The sequence below is a fragment of the Marmota monax genome, unplaced genomic scaffold (assembly GCF_021218885.2).
Source record: "Marmota monax isolate L192 unplaced genomic scaffold, Marmota_monax_Labrador192_F-V1.1 WCK01_AAM20220418_F8-fsc00331, whole genome shotgun sequence".
NCBI classification, from domain to species: Eukaryota; Metazoa; Chordata; class Mammalia; order Rodentia; family Sciuridae; genus Marmota; species Marmota monax.
This window is the reverse complement of record NW_026694212.1, coordinates 1,070,457-1,083,924: the sequence shown is the minus strand read 5'-3', so window position 1 is coordinate 1,083,924 and position 13,468 is coordinate 1,070,457. Positions and strand designations below refer to the sequence as shown.

Here is a 13,468-nt window from a genome sequence, read left to right as displayed (position 1 = left end):
ATGTATGACTAAAAAAATAAATAAATAAATCGTATGGTTAAAGCTCCTCTGATATACCTCCTGAAATCCCTATAGTTTGGGTGTGTTTATTTGTTTTGTTTTGTTTTGTTTTTTGTCACTGGTGGGGAACAAACCTAGGACCTTGTTCATGATAGGCAAGCACTTTGCCATTGAGGTCTATCCCCAGCCCTGCCCCCTTCTTTTTTGAATAGATCTCAGTTGGCCCAAACTGGCCTTAAACTCCTAGGCTTAAATGACACTCCTGCTTCAGCTTTCTGGGAAACTGGGATTATAGGCATGCATAATTATGCCTGGTTTAAGCATTGACTCTAAGCTGTTTCCCACCCCCAAGCATTGATTCCTTGCTTAAAATTTTTCCCATAACAGTGAAATTATTATTTATTGGCTGGTAAAATGAGGTTACAAGAAGGAGAAACAAGGACACTAGCCTTCTATATTAAATCTAATAGGACTTTCTGTAATAGTAAACCAGGTTAGTGGTACACACTGGTAATCCCAGTGATCTGGGAGGCTGAGGCAGGAGGATCACAAATTCGAGGCTAGCCTGGGCAATTTAGCAAGACCTCTCTCAAAAAATAAAATTTAAGAAAAGGACAGTGGTGGGGTAGAGCAGGGTGGCTCAGTGGTAAAGTGCACCTGGGTCCAATCCCCAGTACCAAAAAAAAAAAAAAGAAGAAGAAAAAAAAACTTTCTCCAGTGATTGAAGTGTTCTATATCTATGCTGTACAGTACAGTAGGTACCACTAGCTACTAGCTATATATGATTATTGAGCTAGTGAAAATCAGGAATTGAACTTTTTTTTTTTTTCTTTTGGTACGGGGATTGAACTCAGGGGTACTTGGACAGGGTCTCAATGTTGCTTAGCGTCTCACCACTACTGAGGCTGGCTTTGAACTCAGGATTCTCCTGTCTAAACCTCCCAGGTCTCTGGGATTATAGGCATGTACCACAGTGTCCAGCTAGGAATTGGATTTTTAATTGTATTTAATTTTGAGTAGCCACATGATACTAGTAGCTATCAAATCATATTAAATAGTACAATTATATGCCAACAAGGTAGGTTGGACTCTGTTCTTCTTAGGACCCTCAGTAATTGAGCTCCTGGGTATGGAGAATAGCTCACCTCTACATTGAGAAGTGCAGGAGATGTAACAAAGTTTGTTATTGGTGGATATGCAAATAAGGAATAAAATGGCCCTTAAAACCTGTGTTCCCATTCCAAAGAAGGTAAAAAAAAAATGGATGTCTTAGGGATTTGAATTAGAAATAGTCCTAAAAAACAAGGAGGCTCACCCCTAGAATGCTATCTCCCCTGCTGAGTTTCATACTTAGGTCTTCCCACCCTTTCCTTCATCTTAGAGGACTGGGATCCAAATGGGGGAATCAAGTAGCATAGAAAAAGATTCCTAGAGATCACATCCCCCTATTTTTTTTCTGCCATTTTCTTCCTCTCTCTCTCCCCTACATCGAAGGATAAATTTCTCAGCAGATCCTGGCTGTTTAACCTAAGTGTGAGCAAAGAAGACTGGGTATAAGGACTTTTCAGCCCTTATACTCTTATAGTAGGCTAGACAGCCTCAAGGTTCCATTTTGGCCTACACTCTGCACCCTTGTTCAATAAGAAATTCTATGTCTGGGGAAGAAAGCTGAGGAAAAGAATCTTGGGTCATCTTTTGTTTCTCTACCACCTAATGCTGCTTTTTAAAATCCTTTTGCAAAAAAACCCACAAACTTGCCTTTTTCCCACACATCTCATAGTCTTGTTTAGACTATACCCACCTGCCTGGACTAGCCCCATTTTTCCAGCTTCAGATTATACATCTGCTATGGTACCCCAGCTAATCCCATAGTTTATCTCCTAGGGAAGATCCAATAGAATGCCTTAGGATCTGCTTTCTCAGAGGCTGTCAGACCTCATATTTCTAAAATATGTAATACTGAGAAAAACCAAAGTTGTGTTTTTCCTGTACTTACAACAACCAACACTGAATATATCTATGATCTCTGGTCACAAAACTGGGGATTTCTCCCACCAGCAACCACTTAATTCAGCAGCAGATTCTCCAGTAGACACCAGTAGTGTCTCCAATTCACTTCTGATACTAACTACTTGGAGATAATGCCAGATCCCACAGGTTGAAGCTAAGTCCCAAAAGACCTTCCCAACTTCAGACACCAATCACCAAGTACCAAGTAAGTCATCACCTATACTTCTGACAGGCTACAAATGAGGGTCCCATAAGCCCTTCCTTATGTTCAATTAATTTGCTAAAGTTGCTCATAGAACTCAAGGAAACATATTTATGGGTTTATTATAAAGGATATTACATGGGATGTAAATGAACAGTCAAATAGAGGAGTTTCATAGAGTAAGGTATGTGTGAAGGGGTGAGGACGTGTCATGTCCTCTCCTCGTTTAGGCTTTTCTACCCTTTCCTTCATTTTGTTTTTTTAAATATTTTTATTTTGTTTATTCATTTTTATGTGGTACTAAGGATCAAACCCAGTGCCTCACATGCATGAGGCAAGCACTCTGCCACTAAGCCACAACCCCAGTGCCTTTCCTTCATTTGAGAGAAATGGAATCCAAACTTCATCAGGGCCACCTTCTAGAATCTCTAGGTGTTTGGATATCCAAAATTCAGTCAGTCCTTTCAGGTCTTAATGAAAGTTTCATTACATAGACATGATAGATTAAATCATTGGCCACAGGTTTATCAACTCAACCTTCAGCCCCTCTTCCCTGAGGGATGGGAGGGGAACACCAGACAACTGAAAATTCCAACCAATCACAAAGTTGTTTTCTCTGGCAACTAGTCACCATCCTAAAGCTATCTGGGGGCACCCCAGTCATCAGTCATCTCTAGCATACAAAAGACACTCATCACCCTGGAGACTCCAAGGATTTTAGGACCTCTATGTCAGGAAATATGGACAACACCACATTTCACAATACATATTTCACAATATCACAGATATTACCAAGAGACAGACAATAGCATCTGATCTCTTCACAAGATCTGTTCTAGGAACTGATCTGATGCCACATCTCACCTCTCATTAGGAGATATGGAATAGCACCTATATAATTGTACTCCCATGTTTCCTTGTCTTCAGCCTTTCTGTGTTTAATTCTTTGGGACTCAAACATTAGTTTTTATAGAAAGAGATCAATTCTAGATACTGCAGTAAAGTTGGTAGAATAGGGGTGAGAGAGATGGATTCAAAGAGATGTTCGACCCCTTAATTATAATGCTTTTAGTAAGCACTCAGTCTCTACCTTAGTGCAGGTGAGTAGGACTCCTGCAGCCTTCCCAAAGATCCTCCTGTCCTCAGCTCTTGGCTGGACTTGCTTCTTGCCTTGATTACTACAGTAGGTTTTGTTTTTGTTGTTGTTTTAGTACTGGGGATTGAACCTGGGGCTCTTTAACACTGAGCTACATGCCAACGCTATTTTTTATTTTGAGACAGGGTCTTGCTTGTTGAGGCTGGCAATCCTGCCTTAGCTCCTGAGTTGTTGGGATTATAGGCATGCACCACCATGCCCAGCTCTCCTGCAGTAGCTTCATAACTCTGCTAATTTCTAGTCTTATTCCTCCAATCTAGCCTTCACTTTAATAACATGGTAAAATCAAGTCTAGGCCAGGGAAGGACAAGAAGAGACTGCCCAAAGCTTCAGGACAAAATCCAAAGTCCTTAGGAGCAAATGCCTTCCTGATCTCTACCTGATCTTTCAAAGTCAAAAATCTGAACCCATGGTGATTCCTCTGCTTGGAATGCTCTGCCTTTAACTACTTGCCCTTTACTTTGTAAGGGGCTGGCTATCAAGATTAAAATCTTCCAGAACCCAAACCCCAAATAGGGTGCTGAAAATGCAACACAGGAGCAGAAACAAACCAGTCCCTGATCTCATTGTACTCAGAGCCCAGAGGAACTCAACTGTGCAGAGCTGAGGCCAGTGACACTATAATCACAGTTATAAAAGCATGTAACTAGGAAACCTGATCTAGACCTGAGGTTCACAGAGGGTTTCCCAGAAGAGGCAACCTGAACTGAAACTCCAAGAAAGCTTAGATTTAACTAAGAGGAGGAGGGGGGGATATGGTAGGCCTTCCAGAATAATGTATATAAAAAGTATGAGAGAGAACTGATAAAATGGAGGAATAGGGCAGGTCCAGCATGGCCACAAAACAGTACAAGTTGCCAGAATCAGTCATACTGATTCTGTAGTATGACAGTAAAGATTTTGGTCATTATCTTAAAATACATGGGAAAGCCACCTACCCTGGTCTTTAGGTAACTCCAATGGAAATGAAAGGATGGGAGCTAGGTGGTGAGCAAGTAGCAGCTTAGCAGCTGCTCTACCTATCCTATCTCCAACACCCAAAGCTACAAGTGAAGTGGTCTGCAGGGTTAGGAAGACTCACCCCTAAGCTCACAATTGTCCTCCCTCAAAGGGAAGTGAAGGAGCTGGAGGAAAACTCTGAAAGGAAAGCTTGAATCCTTTAGATTGTCTGGAGAGTCCATATCTTTCCATTTCTGCCTCTCCTCTAGCTAACATTGCCAACTCAATTCAGGTGGGCTATAGGACAAAACCTGCATTCCCCACTTGGCCTCACAGGAGGGGATGCAGCAACAAATGTGACTTACAAAGGGATGGGTACTAGAACAGAAGCCATCTGAGGTCTCAGATGAGCAGAGAGGAAAGAGATCCAGACCTGGAGGGACCTGGGAGGACCAGGCCAAGATAGATAGGATTCCATGGGCCAGATGTGAGCCAAAGGAAAGCCAGCCACCTTGGGAACCTCCAGCTCCAGAAAGGGGACCTGAGGTCCTTGAGCTTACATGTTGAACTTGGAGAAAGAAGTTCGTTTTGAACCCAGACTCTGGGTGGTACCTCAGTAACAACAATTCCAAGGGGCTCCCCAAATTTCAAGAAAAAGCAAGCAGAACTATTAATTGTATTGTCCAGGTCCTTGGTCCCAACAAAAAATTAAGCAAGACACAGAAGTAACAGGCAAAGTGCAGATGTATTGAAGGTGAACATGGAAATAGCATTCTGCAAGTTACAACTGAGAGGGCAGAGTAAGAGAGAGGCTCAAGGCCCCTGTGTCTGGGAATTAGTGTTTTATATGCTGAGCTCTGGGGCACTTTCTTCCTTATGACCTGATTGAAAACCTTACCCCGTTTGTTCCCATTGGTTACCATATGCTACCTGATTAGAATAGTATCCAATTTTCCCCCATTGGTTACTTCAAAAAAACTTAATTAGAACACTGTCCATATTACCTCCACTGACTATTTTAGAAAATCCAACCTGGACAGAATTTATCATGGGCCTTGAGTCCTCAGTGGTGGGAGTTGTCAAGGTAATGGGACTTATGGTAGATAAACAGTGACTTGATGACTCATTTTCCTGTCTTGTCTTCCAGTGGCTATTTCTTGTACCCTGCCTCTGCCATTTTGGCATCCCTGAACTCCTACCCAACAAAATGAGGGTTCTCAAAATTAAAAAAAAAAAAAAAAAAAAAACTGGAACAATATAACTGCTCAAGGGGTGGAGGAACATAGTTCTTGAGGGCTGCTCATAAGCAGACAGGAAATCTCTTGGGAATAGCTCAGTCTACACAGGTTGGTGAGTGTGGTCCTTGACTTCTCTTTTTAGGTTGAGTGCCCAGAGAGCCAGGGAAGTGTTAGTGTGATCTGGGTCCTGGGCAGCAAACTGGTTATGGGGTGGATGGAGACAGGGGCCTTCCACAACCACCAGAGAAAAAAACACAGGGGTTGAGGTAGCATTAAGTATGGAAAAGTGAAAAGACAGCTATTTGGAAATGTCAAGGAGGCAGCTCATGTCCAAGTCTGGGCCCAAAGAGCACAGTCATCAAAACTGTGCAGGAGCACTGCCAGGACTGCACAATAGGAGAGCCCAAAAGAGACTGACAGTAAAACAGGAAAGTTTGCAGCCAACCAGGAGAACAAGCAGTCTTCCTGGAGGGATCCTGGCATACTCTGCAAGCCTGGGCAGCCAAGCTTGAAGCTTTGCCAGGGTCATTGGCCTAACTTATGCTTTCCTGCCCCTAGGCATTCCAGTATGTGTTTGCTATGTGGAGTGTCCCCTACCTCCATCTCATGCTCAGTCCACTGATACACCAGTGCAGAATATTTGCACTGGAACATTATTCCCTCCATATACACACAGGGCTGTCTCACATCTGCATGTCTTAAATGCCAATCTTCCCCCTATAATCCTGCCCTTGTTCCCTCCTCAGGAAACTGTGCAAAAGCAAAAACAAACAAACAAACAACAACAAAAAAAAAAACCATCTCCCACCCCCACCGCTTTTGTTCATAACTGCATCCACAAGCCTTAAAACAGCCCAGTACCCAAAAGGTGCTCCCTAAATTCTGAAGCATTGCCAGGCATTTTTTGGGATGTAGGTACTAATATTATTTCCAATTTCATTTCACAGATGAGAAACCAAAGTTAACATTCTATCTTACAAAGAGAAAAGTAAATACTTATGTATAAATTCCACCCCTTTATTTTACATAGATATCAGTGGTTGCAATCTTAACGATATATGCTACTCTTTAAAAAAATATTTGGAAGCAGGCACTGTGGTGTGTTCCTGCACTCCCACCTGCTCCGGATGCTGAGGCAGAAGGATTGCGAATTCAAAGCCAGTCTCAGAAATTAAGCGAGGCCCTAAGCAACTGAACAAGACCCAATCTCAAAAAATAAAAAAGGGCTGGGGATGTGGCTCAGAGGTTAAGTGCCCAGGGTTCAATTCCCAGGACACTCCCCCGCCCCCGCCCAAAAAGAAAATTGGGCGCAGCTGTCTGTTAAAGATACAGATGCGTGACAGTGGGAGACTACATTTTTAAGAAAGCTTGCTTGAGTGTAAGGCCAACTGGCAGCCAGGTACGTATTCCACCGCTTCCCTTCCAAGCACGGATGGACTCCCAACCCGCAGGCTTTTCATGTGGAGTGGCCAGACCCACAAAGGGCTTCGGATTAGTCCGGAAGTTAAACCCACCACTTGCTCTCCAGGCCTTTAGAGTCTAGGAGATCTCTCCGCATTCCGACCTAGGCCAGAACAGGGTGGCGGTCTAGTACCACATAGGCCAATTTTTAGCTCATACAGGGCTTTCTGCTCCATAATCCTCTCCGGCCTTAATCCTGCATAGAATAGACGTGGAACGCCCCAGCTAACACCCTCAGCATAAAGCTCAGGGCATAAAGCTCTTGGGATAAGAGCCGCCACTCCCCCGCGCATGGAAATCTATTAAGCATGGTTTAAAACAAACAAAAGTGTAAGTACCGTATTTTTCACTCTCCCTGTTTACAAGGGTAAACTCAAAACTCCCTCAGCTTTGCCTTCAATGGAACCAAGCGGAAGGGGCGGAGCTCGAGCTACGCCACGTAGGAGCTGAGAAGTAGCTAGGATAGCCTTATGGGAATAGCCGTACACTTCCCCTTTTTTGCTTGTATATAGCGTTCTAATCATACTTTTAGAAGCTTTTTTAATAGATAATGATATTGTCTGTTTCAGAACTATTGGTAGAGCGCTATTGCGTGGCGGAAGACACCACGATGAGTGATTGAACCTCGTTCTTCCTACGACTGGACGTCGCCATCTTGAGTAGAACTGAACCATGGGGGCCGCCATTTTGCTGGACCGGGCGGGTATTTCCGGTTCCGGCGGGGGGAAAGCGCTCTCTTTTCCTTTGCAGGGCTGCGGCGCGGTGGCTGCGGTGCTTGTCTCTCTGAGCTATCCGGTGCCATCCTCGTCGCTGCGGCATCGCCACCCGCCGCTGCCATGACTGAACAGATGACCCTTCGTGGTACCCTCAAGGGCCACAACGGATGGGTAACCCAGATCGCTACTACTCCGCAGTTCCCGGACATGATATTGTCCGCCTCTCGAGGTACATGCTAAGGTGTTGGGCGAGACTGGGTGATGGGGGTAGGGGTGTTGCGCTTGTCGTGGGATTGGGCGGGTGGCGCGCGAATTTGCAGGCCGAGCAAGCTCTGTCACCGACTGTGAGTTGGTGAGTACAAACCCGATCCTAGGCCTCAACCGAGACGAACAATTTTACAGATGAGCACGAGTCATAGTCCGTCATTGCCAGGAATGGTTGAAGACTTTTTAAATCTCTGGCCCACTTCTCAGTTGTGGTCAAATATTCCCAGGGACCACCTGGCTGGGCGGAGCGGTGATGACACCAACATGCCATCTGAATGCCATGTGCTGAAAAACAGAGGCTGTTTCTGAGCTGCTGCCCTGCCCTGGGTTCAATGGGAATTGGGTAGACTCCAGAGGGGCCTTGGTGACCCACATCTCCCAGCCTGCGCTTTCGGCCCTCTCTCACTCTTGTACCTAATAGAGCTTAGAAAGGTCTTGGGCTTTATCATAGCTGCCACAGAATGAAAAATCGCCCAAGGGCTAGGTTCATGTCTGACACTTATTAATTTTCAGACTTGTTGAATGAGCCGCATTTCCATAAAAGCATCCAGTCCTGTAGCATATGAAGAGACTTATCAGCTTTGATTTCTGCATTTCTGTCAGCCCTCATAAGTAATCACAGGAAGTCCCCAGTTACTCATCCCACACCCAAGCTGCTGTCTTTCCACATTCAGAGAAGATGCAAAATAAATGTTTTATAAATACGAATCTCGGGAAAAAGTATCCATAATCTCTGACACCTGAGTTGGGGTCTTGTGGCACATCTAGCTTTAAAACTGCCTGTCTCTCTATCTGCAATAGTGGGTAATTCAGTCCAGGATAGTAACTGCTCTCATAGCCTACAGTTCCCCTGGCCACATAAATGTTCTCAACTTTATTCTCTTTAACCCACCCACAACCCTGAGACACCTTGTTATACATCAGCAAGTGGGCTGAGTAGGGTTCTCATGGATTTTTCTTCTCCTGTTTTACCTCCTTTTAGATAAGACCATCATTATGTGGAAGCTGACCAGAGATGAGACCAACTATGGTATCCCACAGCGTGCTCTGCGGGGTCACTCCCACTTTGTTAGTGATGTGGTCATCTCCTCAGATGGCCAGTTTGCCCTCTCAGGCTCCTGGGATGGAACCCTGCGCCTCTGGGATCTGACAACGCAAGTAGCTGCTCTGGGGCCTTGGGGGAAATATGGGCAGAAATGAATAGATGCCATCAGAATATGATTTCCCAAGGGAAATTGGTCCATCTGGGAAGGATGAGGCTAAAATACCTACAGAAGATAGTTGCAGTTGTTTGGCCTCCTTCCTTGATTTAATTGAGTTAGCTACTTGAAGTTGCTGAGGACTGATCTAATTGGAAAGTTTTGCTGGGTACATTAGTTGGAGTTGGCAACCATTTAAATATGTTTGAAAGGTGGTTAGGCACTTGACAGGTATAATGGAGGATCCTGGTGATGACAGATGACATTGTCACCCAATCCCCACAAGGAAATGAGGACATGTCCTGCAATTCTGAGTGGATTCTCTAGCATATATGCAGCCAAGAACTTGCTGTAATCCAAGCCACATCTAGGTTATGTGAATAACATAACCACTGGGTCAGGAACAAGGCAAGTAAAAAGATTTGGCTATGGAAGGGAAAAGTTTGCAAAGTCTGTCTAGAGAGTGACCAAGTTCTTCCTCCCAGGGGTACCACCACAAGACGATTTGTAGGCCATACTAAGGATGTGCTGAGTGTGGCCTTTTCTTCTGACAACCGGCAGATTGTCTCTGGATCCCGAGACAAAACCATAAAGTTATGGAATACTCTGGGTGTTTGCAAATACACTGTCCAGGTAAAGTAAGGGCGACATCAGAAAGCACATGTTCAAGACTCTCCTACCCTTACTCTTAACCTTTTTTTCTGTGGTAATTTTAACTCCTGTCTGGAGTCTATAAAGGTTCAGTTTCTGGGGATGTAAATGCAGTGCTGCCAACATTGATCCTACTGATGAGGGGTGGTATATAGCATTTCTTGGGACAGGACTGTTTCCTCTTATTTCTTTCCTTCCTCTGTAGGATGAGAGTCACTCGGAGTGGGTGTCTTGTGTCCGCTTCTCACCTAACAGCAGCAACCCTATTATTGTCTCCTGTGGCTGGGATAAGCTGGTGAAGGTGAGCTTCCAAACAGGGTGCAGGACCTTTACAGGCCAAAATGTATGCTTTGCCTCCCACATAGTCATAGGCTTTAACTTTGAACATTTTTATAGATTACCTCAGTTGACTTTTTGCTCTTTATATTTTTTCAGTACAGAACATAAATTTTTGACATTCGATCTGAAGTAGCTAATTATCTCACAGCATTTGCCACCTGTTTTGGTCTCATTTGATCTTAATTCACTTTGTCCCATAGTCCTAATAGATGGGGTTGTGTGGCTCAGTGGTAGAGTGCTTGCCTGGCACATGTGAAGCACTGCGTTCAGTCCTCAGCATCACATTAAAAAATAATTATTAATAAATAATACTCATATGTAAGTAATGTATAAACTCAGATTATGGTTTCCAAACTATTTTAATGCACTTGTGTCACTTTGTGAAATATTTGCAGAATTGAAAATTTGGAACTTAATGAGTTAAGTGACTGAGACAAGTTTGTGTTGGTTTGCATTTTCATTTTTGTTACTGGTAGAATGATAAATGGCTGTTATGCCAAGGAACGCTTTTAAATAATGTCTCCTTACTCTGCCCAATCTTGAACTAGATTGTTCATCCATGAGCCCTTGTCTTTGTAGGTGTGGAATTTGGCTAATTGCAAGCTGAAGACGAACCACATTGGCCACACCGGCTATCTGAATACTGTGACTGTCTCTCCAGATGGATCCCTCTGTGCTTCTGGAGGCAAGGTATTTTGGGACTAGGCATCTTCTACTCGTTGAGGAAAGGTGTCTCAGAAAGAACACTTTGTCTTTGACATAAATTGACAGCTGAAAGATTAGCTAGGTTTTTCAAGATATGTTCCTAAGGACAATATTTTCCAGAAATATACTGTTTGTCTCCTCAAAGCAGTATAGGAGGCTCTTGATACACTTGGTGAGGTGTCATTCAATAAAGGAAAGATTTAAAGAAATAATGGAATTTTGCCAGGCACAGTGGCACACACCTTGTAATCCCAGCACTTCAGGAGGCTGAGACAGGAGGATCTCAACTTCAAAGCCATCCTCAGCAACTTAGTGAGATCCTTTCTCAAAAGGACTGGGGTGTGGTTCAGTGGTTAAGCATACTCCTGGGTTAAGTCCCTGGTGACAATAATAGTAATAATGGTATTTGAGCTTTCAGGAAGTCAGGGTCCTGGGGGAATTGAGTCTGACAAAATCTTGAGGTGAAAGGGGCTGACATCTGGAAGAGGTCACATTGCCCTAACTCATCTTTCATGTCTGCCCAGGATGGCCAAGCCATGCTGTGGGATCTCAACGAAGGCAAGCACCTTTATACACTAGATGGTGGGGACATCATCAATGCTCTGTGCTTCAGTCCCAACCGTTACTGGCTCTGTGCTGCTACAGGCCCCAGCATTAAGATCTGGGTGAGTATGGGCTACATTACATACCGAGTTCTTGGATGCACTGTCTCTACCTCCTCATTTCCTCCCCAGCGATGCTGTGATTTACTGTGTGCCATTTTCAGATCAGAATTTTCTGAAAATCTCATGGATTTAAAAAAAAATGCAGTGGTGTAAGTGTTCTCTATACTCTGGTTTTGACCTGTTCCCCAGGACTTGGAGGGCAAGATCATTGTAGATGAACTGAAGCAAGAAGTTATCAGTACCAGCAGCAAGGCAGAGCCACCCCAGTGCACCTCTCTGGCCTGGTCCGCTGATGGCCAGGTAAGTGGGTCTGTGCTGGCTTTTGAAAAGGGAGCACGTCCTGAGACTCTGTTTTTATTTCTGGGGGCACTATTCCATGGAACATTCTATCCAAAAAAGGGCAACAGATGGGTGTGATCCAACCCCATCTGGGGACAGTCACTCCTGGAACAGTACCTTGGACGTAAAGTCCAAATTGCATTGCAGTGAGTGCACTACCAGTTCAGTGCCTCCTTACTCAGAACTTAAAAGGTGTGTACATAGCTTCTGTCCAGAGAGGCTTCTGACAGAAGTTGAACTTCAGCTTCTCCTGCTTCGGCCTCCCCAGTTACTAGGATTATACACCTGGCTGTTTTTTGCTCTAGGAGTACTTAATGGATTATTAGCACCTGTACTATGGTAATTGAAAGAGGGTTTTTTTTTGTTTGTTTTTTAATGTGGTACTGAGGATCAAACCCAGGGCCTTGCACATGCTAGACAAGCATTCTACCACACCACAGGGTTTCTTAAAGGAAAGGCTATCTTTGGGACTGTAGTTTGTGACTAGACCTTGACCTGTCTGTTTTTTCCCCTTATAGACCCTGTTTGCTGGCTACACAGACAACCTTGTACGAGTATGGCAGGTGACCATTGGCACTCGCTAGAAATTTTATGAGAGCTTCACAAATAAAAAGAAAAAAACTGGCTTTCTACAACTGACTTCAGTTCTTTTAGGAAGTATTTTTCTCTAATAAGTGAAAAAAGATACTTACAGGTTAAAATAGATTTAGTTAATAGTAATGTAAAACTGGAAGCAGAATCATGAAACTTTTTAACCAAGTAAACATAACTATGGGAAAGAGGTATGTCAGTTTTTAAAGTTTCCTCTAGTATTGGGTTGGCATTAGATGTAACATATGGGATAGTACATAGGGAAGCTCCCCAAATATTCCCCCAATAAGGCTTACCTTAGGCCTAGAGAAACTGAGTTGAAAGGAATGGATTACTTCAAAACGGTTGCAGTTGATTTAGGAATACCAAGTTTCCTTACGTTTTCTCTCATTTCCTCCAAAGATGTATTCAAGAAACTTTGAAATCTCAGATTACCGTATCTCCATTAATTTGGGTCCTTGGTTAAACTGGAGGAATGGGTTGTGCTGGGGATTGAACTCAGGCACTCAACCACTGAGCCACATTCCCCAACTCTATTTTTGTATTTATTTTATTTAGAGACATACTTGTTTTCTTAGTGCCTCACTGTTGCTTAGGCTGGCTTTGAACCCACAATCCTCCTATTTCAGCCTCCTCAGCCACTGGGATTATAGGCATATGCCACTGTGCCTACAATTTTTTAAAAAAACTAGGCAGCATCAGAAAGTGTGCGCTAGGGATTAAATCCAGAGACATTATACCACTGAGCTGCATCCCCAGTTCTTTAAGACAGGATCTTGAAATTGCATACACTGGCCTTGAATAAGTAGTGGGATAATATGTGTCTATAATATTTTTTAGTTGTAGGTAGATATAATACCTGTATATTTATATGGTGCTTGAGGATCAAACCCAGTGCCTCATGCCTGCTAGGCAAGTGCTCTACCACTGAGCCACAACCCCAGTCTTGGATTAGGGTACCTCTAACCTCAAACTTAACTATTTCAAAGT

The 13,468-nt window shown here is 43.7% G+C and overlaps 1 protein-coding gene and 2 non-coding genes across 3 annotated transcripts; all 3 read left to right on the top strand.

Annotated features, from left to right (window-relative positions):
• The first annotated feature begins 7,722 nt into the window (after positions 1-7,722).
• Rack1 (receptor for activated C kinase 1) lies at positions 7,723-12,526 on the top strand. Its single transcript, XM_046466416.2, has 8 exons — positions 7,723-7,951; positions 8,972-9,143; positions 9,674-9,821; positions 10,045-10,140; positions 10,758-10,868; positions 11,408-11,548; positions 11,738-11,848; positions 12,406-12,526. The coding sequence occupies exons 1-8, from the start codon at positions 7,843-7,845 to the stop codon at positions 12,469-12,471; spliced, it is 954 nt and encodes a 317-aa protein (XP_046322372.1). The 5' UTR covers positions 7,723-7,842; the 3' UTR covers positions 12,472-12,526.
• On the top strand, positions 8,234-8,302 carry LOC124108078 (small nucleolar RNA SNORD95). Its single transcript, XR_006856614.1, has one exon. It is a non-coding gene; the product is annotated as a small nucleolar RNA SNORD95 (small nucleolar RNA).
• Positions 9,431-9,509, top strand: LOC124108077 (small nucleolar RNA SNORD96 family). Its single transcript, XR_006856613.1, has one exon. It is a non-coding gene; the product is annotated as a small nucleolar RNA SNORD96 family (small nucleolar RNA).
• Positions 12,527-13,468: the final 942 nt, after the last annotated feature.